Genomic DNA, 14,093 nt, shown 5'->3' on the forward strand with positions numbered 1-14,093 from the left:
TTTTGATGTATGAGACATATCTCTAAGGACACCAAAGCAGAAGGAAATCTCTACAAAAAATGATAGGAAGGTGATGAGAGAAAGGAAGAATCTTTTGCAAATAAAAGAAAGAATATAGAGAAGGTGAAGTTAAGAGACATGGAAATGCCTTTCGACCCTATAACAATGGATGCTCTCTTCCCTTCTCTCAAGCCCTCCCAACCCCAAACTCAATGTAACTCTGTATAAAGAAGATATTAAAAGAAAAAAAAGGTCAGTTTTCTCTAGTTTTGCTATTAAATGTTAGTTTGCCTTTCTATATTTGACATTAAAGAAATCATGCATTTTCATCTAACCTGACTGTGAAGAGGAGGCCTTGTGTCATTGTCTGATTGGAAAATGGACCTATCTTAATATTTAACTTAAAATTAGCACCGAAGATCTAATCAGGAGAATTTTCTGAGATTCTGCTACTCTCACTGAGGCTTTTTAAATTTCCATTACCTGTTGACCATTTATATTTATCTAAAAAGGAGGAAAAAATGTCACTGCAAAACCAAAATCTCATTAACCTTTTTATGAAATGTTGCTCTTGTTGTTTGACTCAGAATCGACCCATAGTTGACCCTCCTGTAGGGTTTCAGAGGCAGTTAGTTCAGTGGAGGAGATTGCCCATCCTTCTCCAGGTGAGCATCTGGCGGATTCTAACTATGTGCTTTGGGGATTGCAGTGCAGCTTCTTAACCACTAGACTATCTCTGCCAGATAGAAATTGTATGATACCTCTGTGTGGATTTGAACAATCAATCTCTTGAATATTGGCTAATGATTAGCTGTGCCACCCGGGAATGAAATAGTTAAAAAAAAAAAAAAACCAAAAACTCAAATCACACTGTTAAAATGAATACTACAGCTTTTAATCGTAAAACAATGTTTTCCCTACTCACATCTTTCATTCTTAATTATTCTGCCTTTAAGTTATACGAGGGGAGACCGTCCATCTTTTTCCCTTGGAGAGACTGATGAATTTGAACCATTAAAGAAGTATCACCTTGGGACTAGGAACACAACTCCCTACACACTATACCATCTGAGCTCCCCAGTTAAAAAACAAAAGCAGGAAAAATATAAAACAAACATAACAAATAAAAATACTTGAACTCTTGGAAAACATCTCAAAGTTACAGCATGCTGACCTAGGACTCTCCGGTGTGATGATATCTACGCCCTTCATCTTTACTATTAAGTTTAACTTGTTATATATTCTTAAATGCTCTTTTGAGCAAGGCAGGTTATAAAAGTAAATAAGCAAACTATTTGCCAGTAGTAGAAATTAACATCTTTGAGTCAGGAATGTTTGTGTTTTCTCACTGAATTTAAAAGCAGAGCCCAATCTTGTAACAAGCAGTTAATTCTATACCATCTCATCATAAATATGAGGATAATTGACCTAAATATTTCAGACACTCGCCCTTAATGGAGAGAACTTTTGTAACATAAGTCATTTCTTGTAGTATATTTTTTTTTAAATTTTATTATTTTTGTGTGAGTGTACCATCAAATCAGATCTGACTGGTACAGGAGGAGATTGTCCCTCCTTCCTCGGCAGAGCATCTGGTGGGTTCGAACCGTGCGCCTCTCGGATTGTAGTTGCGGCTCCTTACCGTAGTATATTTTAAGACTATCAAATTACATTTCCATTGTTTTAAGTCTAAATATCTGCACTTGACAGAAGTGCCTATGAAATCCTATCAGCATCTACTATGTACAGTTTTCTAAACTACATCGATTTGGTTTTACCTTCTGTTTACCCAGCAGCATCAGCAAAGACTATATAAAATCGCAGACCTGTTTTTCAGCATTGGTCCTGGCTGATTCCTCTTGCGCTAGCACCATTTCCCGCTCTGCAGTTATCTGTACACTTTCTCTTAGTGCTTCTTCCAGCTCTTCAATCCTGTCATCCTTCTTACGGAGACTGTCCTGGAAAATGATGGAAGACTGGGTGAAGTAGACTAATTTAATACAAGGAGAGTCTATTTATCAAGAAGCGGCTCTTCCCTCACAGAAGTAAATAAAGGTCAAAAAGATACCCTCATAGAGGCAAGAATAAAACGAGGCAAGAGAAGGCATAAAAAAGGTTGAAGAAGTATACTATGAAGAGCAAAGGGTCAAGTTAGTTAAGCAAGACAAACTTGTGATGGAGAGAATAAAGTTGGTTGTGTTAGACAGCGAAAGAAGCAAGCGCTTGATTAGTTAAAACCATAAATGTGTTCCTGGCAGCTTTCTTAATTGGGTCTTAAGTCAGTTTTGATGAAATCTAAGTAATTAAAGTGAAAACTGTAACATTCTCTCTCCCTGAAAGGTTAAGTCCAGATGACCAAGTTAAGTAAACAGCATGTTCTTTTCAACCATAATCTTCATATAGACCAATTCTGGGGATTTCTTTTTAAAAAAAGAAATGAAATAGAAGGCAGTATATGTCCTAATGATTCAAGAAAATGAGGTCTCCCATAGGCAAATACAAGAAAAGTGAAAATAGTAAAGAGATTCTAGTGACCAGTCTCACTAAAGAAATACAACTTAGTTAACTAAGTAATTCTCATTAGTCTTGATAGTCTTCATGTAAGTTTAAAAAGTAATGACTGGTGTAGTAAATATGGATGTCCATCAGAAAAGACAAAATCATAAAGAACTTTAAGATCATGTAAGATAGGACCAATCTTAAACAAGAGTGATAAATGAAGGCAAGTTCAAGCAGGATGGAGAACTGGATTAAGTGGATTATTATAAACACTTCCTCTTTAAATTATAAAACATGAAGATTAAAAATAAAGATAACCTAATATATAAAAGAAGAAGGATTGTTAAATTATTTGCAAACTTTTAAATTTTTTTATCAGTAAAAGATAAAAAATTATTTTTGTCCTGTATGTATGCAATATTTCTTTAATTATACTGCATTTCATTTTTATAAGGACAGTGCAGCAAAGATCTTCTGACAATTTTGTCCTCAAGAACAGAAAACTTCCAAATTGCCAAAGTCAAGTCAGATTCTTTTTCTCCCCTCTCACAGTTGGGAGAAACAGTACCTATTATTTAATATTTTTCCCAATAAAAAGTTTACAAATAATATTTTATTTTTCTTTTTCCTCAGTTGAAAAGATTTGGAAAAAGATTATTCACATATTGAAGGTTATGTTCCTTTTGGGGGAAGAAAAAAATTCTTCTCAGAGATAATGTTATAAAAGTCTTTGATCTACTACCATAAATAAGGATCTGTTTTATGCAGGGACATTTTTAGCTACATTAAAAAATGCTCTTTGTCAAAATCATAGTGTTTCCAGTGAGCTTGCCCTGGGCAGCAGAGTACAGTGAAGGTTCTGAAGCAGATGCTAAACAGACAAAGAATGATGCCAATAAAAACAGGGTCAAAGTGATTTTTCCCGATGCAAACCCTCTAATGAACGAATAACTTCAGTAACACGAAATTCTAAATGCAGATTGCTTTGTTTCAAGCAGAACGACAGACTTTCCCATAATAATTAACTTTTGAGAATAGCAAAGTATGATGTTTTCTGTCCAGTTTATCATATCTTTTACTTCTTAAACTATCTTCTGGATGTCACACAGATGACTTTGGCTATCCTAATCTAAATCTTTGATTTCAGTGATGATCAGTTATTCCAATTATTATTTATTCCAAAACTAAGTCCCACGAATTTATTGCCAATAAGCACGTTTACTAGCATTCCTGAATGACATGAAAAGAGCTTTGTAACATTAGTAAAACTATTTTTTTTCTTCAAGATGGAGAATGATCAGAACTTTGTTACAATGCAGATCATCAGTGCATGCTTTCTTTTTTTTTTTTTTTTTTCTTAGCAGTGCATGCTTTCAATGAAACAAAAGGTAAAATCACAGCCTATCAGATAAGTAAGACCATATATTTAAGAAAAATTTATTAGTCCTAATATCAAAGCCTTCAAAACCCTTTTTACTATAAGGAATAAAATTAAAGGTTAGATAAAGTCTAAAACTAAATGTACAAACATCTGCTATAAGAAAATTCTACTTAACATGGCAGGCATAAGAGCACAGAAGACAGTTAACACTCCTAGTCACTTTCATCGTTCCAATTTTGGTCCTGGAGTCTTAATAGGTATCTGTTAAGGTAAAGCAAAGACTTTTTTAGTATTGAACCCTACTTTGAATTTCTTATGTGGTAAAAAGCAAACAAGAACTTTTTAGTTTTGGAAATGCTCGAGTCCCATATATGACTTGAGTCATATTTATAATTATTCTTTCTTATATTTGTCCTCTTAATGAAGATTAAATATATTTTTCTTTACTCATATGCATAATACGTAAACTTTAGCACATTTTTTACATACTAGTTATGCTGCCAATACAAAGGCAGGCAGTTCAAATCCACCAGCTGCTCCATAGGAGAAAGATAGGCAATCTCTTCTCCTGTGATTTATAGTCAACTATGATTTGATTCTCACTCAACAGCACACAGCAACAACAAGGAACAAGAAATGATGAAAAGCAAAGTATTTTGGAGGTAAAAAATGGTTACCTATAAAAGGAGTAAAATAAAGGGTGGGATTTTTAATGGTAACATAAACGAAAAGACAGAGTACTATCTTCCAAAGTACTATCTTCAGCTCAACTCACTGCCAAGTCGGATGGATAGTACTGGGTTTTCAAGAGGCTACCATCACACAGGAGGATAATGCCCATCTTTTTTCCCCACAGAGAAGTCAGAGGCGCCACCTTTGGGTTAGTGGCATGACTGCATGGCTATGACACCTGAGCTTCCTGCCAAACAGTAGGAAAAGTGATTTCCCATCTAGAATTCCATATGCAAATTAGCAATGAACTGAAAACTTACAATGGAAATGCTTAAAAAAACACCACCAAAACAACCCTTACATTACAGATTCCTCCAGGATTCAATATGGATGTGCTCTAGAAAACTTAAAAAGTAAAACTACAAAGATGATGACATGGGATTCAGAAAAAAGGAGACCTGAAATATCTCCTGGGCTGCCAAAAGAAGAAACAGATGCAACTGAGGAAAAATGCAGCCAGAGGGCTTCTTATAAGTAAAGTTGGTGAGGCTTTATCACTTGTACTTGGGACATGATGCTGGGAGAAGCTAAATTTTGGAAAAGGACATCATTCTTGGAGATGGACGGGCAGCAAGGGAGGAAGGGTCTCCAGTGAGACAGACTGACACAGTAACTGCAGAAATAGGCTCAAGTGTGACAGAGATGGCACAGGATAGGGCAGGGTTCAGGTCTGTTGTTCACAAGGTTGTTGTAAGTCACATTCTACTTGACGGCACCTAGCAACCACCACAACCACAGCTGAGTAATGAAGGGAATCTTAAGAGTGACATCATACAACAATGAATGAATGGAAATCCAAAGCCTCTGTAAATTTTCACTGATAAAAAAAAAAAGAATTAAGTTAGAGTAAGGATGGCAATGGATTTATAACTGCTCAAGCTAATAACACTATATCGTGGCATGGAGGAGGAATAGTGGAAATGAATCCACATTTACAACATTCCTCTTACCAAAACTATTTATGGAACATAGGTACTGCATTGGAACATATATCTCTGGATTGGAACTGATGATATTGTTAATACTTCTGGCCGTAAGCTTAAAAGATTATAATGTTCAAAATTATTTGTTATACATTTGCTTAAATTTTTCCCTCTTTTAACAACTGGGATCTAGAGGGAAGAGAAAAGACCAGAGAATGGCCAAAATTATTGGGGCAGCTATTGCTGCCAGTTTAGGGCCTGTGTCAGGAAAAAGAAGTCTAACTCATATACAGTGCCACCCAAAGGTAATAAAGGAGGTCAGAATTGCTTCCACTGTGGAAAGCTAGGCCACTTCAGTAGACAGTGTCACAGACGAGAGCCACAGATAGGCAAGGGAGTAGAGAGGAAGCTCCCACTCACTTGCTTTAAGTGTGGCTCTGAAGGACACTTGGCCAAGGTGGCCCACATCAGGTCCTCGTGGCTGACAGGACTGACAGGCCCCAGCTCCCAGCTGGAAACAAAGGAGGACGCTTCAACGATTTAGATCCTCCCAGAAGAGCCGTGGATGAACATTAACATTACTGGTAAGTATATTCATTTTCTCCTGGACACAGAGCCTACTAATTGGTCCTAAAAGCCTTCTGAGGTCCCAATTCTTCTCACTATCTCTTAGTTGTTGGAATGGATGGAAAACCTCATAAGCAGTTCCTTACTCCACCTCTACCTTGCATGTGAACTTCCGAGTTGTAAAACAGCCCAGTGGTAGATGGAATTTGCTCCAGGACTTAAGAACCATAAATGACATAGCTGAGCCTCTACATCTTGTGGTTCCTAACCTCTACACTATAATAGACAAAGTGCTAGTCTATAGGCCTTTTATTGTAAGAACCACCTTCCCTCTGGAACTTGATTTGTGCCACTACTAGAACCTCTACTTGGAATATTACAGCTTTTTAATTTTTGACTCGTACTTTTAACTTGTTAAATTTGTGTCTTCTAGGTTGCAACACCTCCATGATACATCTTCAAGGATATGAACATGTATGGCTAAGCACAACTGATAACAGTGCATCTAAATTCCAAAATCAATCTCCATAATAGTCTATGTGTTTCCTACTGCCAAAGGGGCCCTTTAGAGTAGCGAGAGAAAATCTTCACCCTGAAACCCACAGCGTCCCTTTTCAGCAGGAAGTAGCTAAGAGAATACGCCATCCCCTTTTCCTTATGTATCAGGGTGAAGTCTCTCTCAGGGAGGAGTGATAGGGAATGGCAAAGGATACACTGACAAAGGAGATTAATCAGAACTGGCTTTGACAAGCACTATGGCAACTGGACAATTAAAACAGACATTCGGTGGGGGGGGGAAGAAGAACGAACTGGGGAGGAGGGTAGAGAAAACAGTGCAACAATGAATGAATGAGAACACAAAATCTCTGTAAATGTTCATTAAAACTAATAAAATTTTTAAAAAATTATAAAAAATAATAAAATAAAAATTTTAAAAAAGAGTGACATCAAGCACAGAACAGACTGGATTAGGAAAACATAGAGGAAACTGTTTACAAGGGGATGAGAGAAAGATTATATGAGAGCACAATGTAGTGATAATGCCAAGAGGAACTTTATAGCTCTACCAACAAATTTGGGAATAAACTGGTGATGAATATACAAACTATTAATGATTGTTGTCAGGTACTGTTGAATGGAGTACTACCTATAGTGACCCTATGAACAAGAGATCTGAACCCAACTCTATCCTGTACCATCCTCACACTTCCTGATACACTAGAGCCCATTGTGGCAGTCACTGTGTCAATCAAGCTGGCTGCGCAGCAGCCTCTCCTTTGCAGAGCTTCAGCCTTTCCAAGCATGACATCCCTCTCAGAGAAATAGCCTCTTCTAGCAACATGCCCAAAGTATGTGAGACAAAGTTTTGTCATCCTTGCCTCCAAGGAGCCCTATGGCTGCACTCTCTCCAAGACATAACTGTTTGTTCTCTTGGCTGTCAATGGGTTGGTCAGTACTCTGCTCCAACACCACAGCTCAAAGTCATCAATTATTCTCTCAGCCTTATTCACTGTCCAACTCTCAGACGCATAGCAAGTGATCAGAAAGACCATGGCTTGAATCAGATGCACCTTAGTCCTCAAACTGACATCACTGCTCCTCAACAATTTGCAGAGGTTCTTGACTGTAGTCTTTCCCAGTGCAGTAAATCTTTTGATTTCCTGACTGCTGGTACCAAGGGTGTTAATTGTGGATCCAAGTAAGATGAAGTTCTGGACAGTTAAAATGTTTTCTCCATCTATTAAGACGTTGCCTATCAGTCTAGTGGTAAGAAATCTCTGGGTTCGTTTGGGTTTTTGTGTTTGGGTTTTTTTTTGTGTGTGTGTGTGTGTAGTTTTAATGTTGAGATACATCCACACTACTAATTAAGCAAACAAAAACTCCAAGGTAATTACTATTACCAAAAAAAACTAAAAGTATTAAAAAAACTATAATAGGATGTACTGTGTACAAAATAATGTGAACACTGATGTAATTATTTTGTTGTTGTGTACCATCAAGTCAGAACCAACCCATAGATGACTCCAATGGGTTATTAAAGGCAGTATAATCACATAGGAAGAAAGTGCCTATCTTTTCCCCACAGAACAGTTGGTGGATTTGAACCTCATACCTTTGCATTGACAGTGCAATCCTTATGACTATGGAAATCAAGAAGATTGAAATGGAGATATGTGTGGTGTTTTAAGAAAGCTGTTTCCTCATTGCCCAAGACAAAAGGGTAATAACATCTAAACAGGAAAAAGAATAAAGTAAGAACAGAATTTAGAAATATAGAAAAGAAGAAGAAACAAATAAAAAGTGGTTGTCTCCAAGGAGTAAAAGAGTTAAATAAAAGTGAGGTTCAAACAAAACCAGTTGCCATAAGGTCAAGTCCGACTCATGGAGAACCCAAGTATGTGAGGAAAACAAGTAAGCTCCATCAACTTCTCAGTGGCTGGTCCTTCAGCAGCAGATGACCAGATTTTTCTTTAGAAGAGCCTTTGGTATTCTAGAAGCTCCAATCTTTAGTCAGGAGCTGAGCACATTAACCATTTGTACCACCAGGGATTTCTACAACAAAACCCAAACTCCACTGCCATGATGTTTATAGGACAGAGCAGACCTGTCCAGTGAGGTTTCCAGTGCTATCAATGGAATGTTGTCCTATTAATCAAATCAGCAAACTTCACATTTCCCCAGTGGTTCATATCTACCAGCAGCTCCTCAGGAGAAAGACAGGCCATACCCTTCCATTAAGATGCAAAACCTTAAAAGCAAATGGTTGGCAGTGGCTTTCAATTCCAATCTCTATGAAAGAAGACTCCCTGGTCTACTACAGCAAGAACAAAAAGCCTTTACTGCTGTCAAGTCAATCTGACAACTGCCACCTTATAGAGAAAGTACAACTCCCATTAGGTTTTCGTAGGTTTAATCTTTATGGAAGCACACAGACTCATCATTCTTCCAGGGGCAGCTGGTGGGTTCAAACCAGCAACCTTTCAGTTAGTTGTCAAGTGTTTTTAATCACTGTGCCACCAGGCTGCTGAGACTGTGATCGGTGACTATTATATAAATCCTGAAGTATTATTTCATGTTATAAATCATCTAAAGAGATATTATTTTGATAACAAAATAAAATTAGTAATTTAGATATGAGAGTACCAGAGGAATGTCTATTTGTGTTTCACTGACTATAAAAATGCATTGACTATGTGGATCACAACAAACTGACAGAATCTGAGAAGAATGTGAATCCCAGAACACATGACTGTGCTTACGTGAAATCTACACTTGGACGAAGAGGTAGTCATCAAAACAGAGCAAGGAAACATTACATAGTTCAAAATCAGGAAAGGTATCTCCATACTTTTTCAAGCTATATGTGGACAGATCATCCAGGAGGCTGGGCTATTTGAGAAAACTGTGGCTTCAGAATTGGAGGAAGATTCATCAACAATCTGCATTACACAGGCACAACCTTGCTTGTGAAACTGAGAAAGGCCTGCATTATTTGATGCAGGTCAAGGACAGCAGCCTTCAAGATCGATTGAAGCTCAAAAAAAAAATTCACCACTGGGCTGATTGTCAGCATCAAGACAGATGGTGAAGTAATTGATATTTTTAAAAGCTTTAGTTGGTTCCACAACTAATACTCTTAGTACCAGCAGCCAGGAAATCAAAAGACGAATTGCACTGGGAAAGTCTGCTGTCAATGACCTCTCTAGAGTACAGAAGAAATGTCAGTCTGGAGACTAAGGTGTGCCTGATCCAAGACATGGTCTTCGCAATTACTTGCTATATACCAGAAAGCTGGACAATGATTAGGGATGACAGAAGAATTGATGCCTTTGAGCTGTGGTGCTGGAGAAGAGTGTTAAATATACCGTGGACTGCTAGGAGAACCAGGCTGCTGCCTGGAGGCATGGATTCCGAAGTTCGGTCTGACATACTTGGGTCATGTTGCAAGGAGAGACCAGTCCTTGAGAGGGACATCATGGTTGGAGGACAGAGGGACAGTGCAAAAGAGGAAGACCCTCAATGAGATGGACTGATTCAGTTCCTGGGATAGTGGGGATAGGCGTTTCACAGAAAATAAATTTGGCTTAGGATAGAGCAGGATTCAGAGCTGTTGTACACAGAGTCGCTATGAGTCGCAAGTGACTTGATGGCACACAGCAAAAACAAAAAAAATAATCATTCCACAAATAATAAAAAGAATGGAAAAAACTTCAAAGAATAGTTATAAACATGGTGATTTGTTTCAGATATTCTAAACACGGGGGGTCAACTAGTGGAAAGAGAAAAGCAGTACAGGAAAGTAAATTTCCAGTTTGTGCTAATGGCTGGTGAAAATAAAGCAACAATGAATTGTGAATGATCAGGTTCTTTGGCTTCTGATTAAAATATCCTGTGTATCTGATGAAATACTATGAAGCTCTCAGGAGCCACAATTTTGAAAATTACTGTATAACTTGGGAGAGCCTGGAGAGCATTATTTATGCTGCGTGAGCTCAGTCTCATGAGGATGAATACGGCATAAGACCTTTACTGTAGAAACAGAAAAATAACTAGTAAAACGTGTATGAGGACAGGCATGGGGAAATCATACAGTTGCACAATTTGGTGGGTGGAGGAAGAGTGGGTAACGGAAATGGGAAAGATCTGGTGGGAATCTGGAAAGACAAGGAAATGGTGGGCATAGTTCAATGGTGATTAATTTTATAAAATATAATGAGGTGAGCTCTGGTGGCCTAGTGGCAAGAAGCTGCACCGCAATCCCAGAGTTTTGCAGTTCGAATCCACCAGTTGCTCTGCTGAAGAAGGAGGGGCAATCTTTTCTTATACCAGTCAGATGCAATTTAACGGTACAAACAAAAAATAATAAAAATAATAAAAAATTTTTTTAAAAAATCAATGAATAAGAATGACTGTATGAAACACAACATAAATGAAGGATAGAAGGATAGTGTGAAACAATGTATCTAAATTTTGTAATCAAGGCAATATAAAATAATTTTTTTTTAAAGTCCTGTGTATATGGCCTCATCAATAATTCATATGAATGGTGTCAAAATTAAAATTATAAATAACCATTCAAATCTTTTGCTTACCATAAGATATTTCAAACAACATTTTTATAAAGGGATAATATATTTCAATCTGTTTTGCTATTCCTTTGAAGGTTCTGAAACATCATAAACTTTAGTAAAATATAACTATCCTAGTAACAAATGTTTAAGACAAGAGAGTATTGCAAATTGTTCTCACCCTCTTTCTGTGAGAATGGCTTTCTTACTCTTTCCCTGTGCCAACAAAAGAGTTCTGAGTACATTTTGTTGATGGAATGTGACACAGAATTCTGGCAGAAAAGAAATGATTTGCCTGCACTAGATTTAATGGTGTATTCTGACTGAGGAAGAGAAAAACTTCTAACCTATTCAATGTCTAAATTTCAGGTGGATGAAGTGACAGTTAGCACTATATTTCTTAAACAAGGATGAACCAGTAAGATGTCAGCTGATGAGGATTTTTAAAATGTGACATGTAGCTGACTTGGATATATGTTGGAGGACTTAGGGGGAAATTCTAAAATCCAGGCTTCTTGGTGGCTTGAGTCATAAGAATGATTATAGAAGAGACGGCTTAAGTCTCTGAACATGTCCTTTAAATTTCAAATGACACTTTCTCTTATAAAAAGTTCAAACTCAACAGTGTTAAGGAACACTCATGAGTCATTCAGGCCATTTTGAGTCTTGGATCTCCGAGAAATCCACAGAGAACCACTGATACCTGTAATCCAGTCGGTCCTTGGGTTGGATTAATCAGCAAGGTTGAAGGATCTGTGTTATCTAGTAAGTAGGAGGTGGTTTTATGGAAGTCTATGTGGATAAAGATAAAAGTTAAAGTGGACCCCATCACATTTGAATTAGAGAATATACGTTCTACTCTTTTTCATGTATTCCTGACTTACTATTATTCTGGAGTAAAGTTGTCTTCACTTTCCCAGCTAACAAGTGTATCTGTGCTGTTCAGTTTGTTATTGCTATTAAGTGCCATCGAGTCAAATACAACTCATAGTGACCCTATGAATAAAGGATCTGAACCTTGTCCGATGCTGTGTCCTCCTCACACTTCCTGACACACCAGAGCCCATTGTGGCAGTCTCAGTGTCAATCCACCTGGCCAAGGGTCTTCCTATGGTTGCCAATAGCCATTTGTGGCTAGTGGGAATTTAAAATGTGCCTAGTTCATAATGAGATATGATATAAAAAAACCACTACATTTTCAAGACTTACTATTAAAAAATGTACACTATTTCATTAATAATTCTAATATGCTGCCAAAAACTCCACCAATACCGAGCACAGAAAATTACTGCAGTGCTAACGCCAATAAAACACATATAAGTAGCACTTACTCCCCTGCCAACAAAAAGAATCAAACTGTGGATTTAAGAGGAAAACAGCCATATATATAGCAAATCACTCTAATACTAAAAATAGAAGGCACTTGTATTAGTTGTTTATTATTAGCTAAATTACCTCAAAATTAGCAGCTTAAAACACCATGAACATGCAATATCTCACCCAGTTTCTATGGACCAGGAATTTAAAATAAGCCTAGCCAAATAGTCTCCAGGGGTAGTGGTCAGGATGTCAGCCAGGTGTCAAACCTGTGATGTATGAGTGGGGCTAGAAGATATACTTTCATTTCCACATTTGGCAAGTTGATGTTAACTATTGGCAAGAGCCCTCTGGAGAGACAGGATGGCTAGCTTTCCTCACAGCATGGAACCCAAGAAGGCAAGTCAGAAGCAGCAGTGTCTTTTATGATTTAGCTTTGGAAGTTATATGCCACCACTGTCTTCTATTGTTCACCTAACCTAACCCTAGCCCACTACCCATCTGTCAGTGTGTTGTACTGTGGTGGCTTGAATGTAATTTTGATGTTGGAAGTTGTATTATCCATTTCAAATACCACACAGTCAGCAATGGTGAAAAGGTTTCGATTGACGTTCTATATTAAGACAACCAAAAGAAAGGATTTCCAATATCCTTAAAATAAATCAATGAAAATTATGGATCATAACAAAATACTCTGATAGTGTACTGCAAGTCATGATTACGAACAACAATGGATTAAAATATAAAAATCATCATTGGGGCAGGACTGAGCCATGTTCTGACCAGTCATACATGGAGTTTCCAAGTGTTGGAATTGACTAACTCAGTTCTACCACAGTGTGGGAGAGGATGACAGAAGATCATAAACAATAAGAGGTAATCGTGATTTAGAGGTAAACTGAAGGATAGTTACTACACAAGGTTCTTATACTCCACAATAAAAAGAATGGATTATCCATTAAGCCAAAACAGCATGTGAGAGAAAAATGTTTGTTAGGATAGCTAGACTCTACACAAAGACATATCCTTTGTTATATGTCTTTATTAAAACTAAGTAATATCAAACATACCTAAAATGTAAAAGCAGAAATTAGAAAACATTTAAAAAACCAGCAACAGATCATTCTAACACTGTAAGTAAGAGAAAGAAAAGATACACTGTACCAGGAGTCATTTAAAATAAATGCAGCAATGAGATGCTGGTATTATAATGAGAGAACTTTTCTTGTTACTCTGGAGAAAAATAAGAGGAATCCAATTCCATAACTTAGTAAAATTAATGATATGTCAATTTACCAAAGTTCAAATGAAGAAGGAAGTGTAAAATGTGTAGAAAAATGAAAGACAAAGTTTTATCATACTGAGACTGACAAAATGAAGAACAGGCTTGCATTCACAGTAAAAAAAGACCATTTCTAGATCCATCTTGAAATTATATGTTGTGACAGGAAAATATGCATACACATACAAGCAAGATCTGTTAATATCACTATCATTCAAATATATGAACCAACAACTAAAGTCAAAGAAGAAGAAATAGATTTTACCAACTTTTCCAGTCTAAAATCAAACATACAACCAAGATTCATTAATAATAATTAGTGA

At 37.1% G+C, this 14,093-nt stretch overlaps 1 protein-coding gene across 6 annotated transcripts in view; it reads right to left on the bottom strand.

Annotated features, from left to right (window-relative positions):
* ERC1 (ELKS/RAB6-interacting/CAST family member 1) overlaps positions 1 to 14,093 on the bottom strand; it is a 536,554-nt gene that overhangs the window by 270,424 nt on the left and 252,037 nt on the right. For 4 of the 6 annotated variants that reach the window (XM_006891318.1, XM_006891319.1, XM_006891317.1 and 1 more), the window contains one exon: positions 1,827 to 1,958. The exons of the other annotated variants lie outside the window; for them this stretch is intronic. In XM_006891318.1, the coding sequence (XP_006891380.1) occupies positions 1,827 to 1,958 (132 nt within the window). The remainder of the gene's footprint in view (positions 1 to 1,826; positions 1,959 to 14,093) is intronic. 6 annotated transcript variants of the gene reach the window in all.

Source organism: Elephantulus edwardii, unplaced genomic scaffold (assembly GCF_000299155.1).
Source record: "Elephantulus edwardii isolate Elephantulus edwardi_28Jun2011 unplaced genomic scaffold, EleEdw1.0 scaffold00096, whole genome shotgun sequence".
In the NCBI taxonomy this organism is placed as follows: Eukaryota; Metazoa; Chordata; class Mammalia; order Macroscelidea; family Macroscelididae; genus Elephantulus; species Elephantulus edwardii.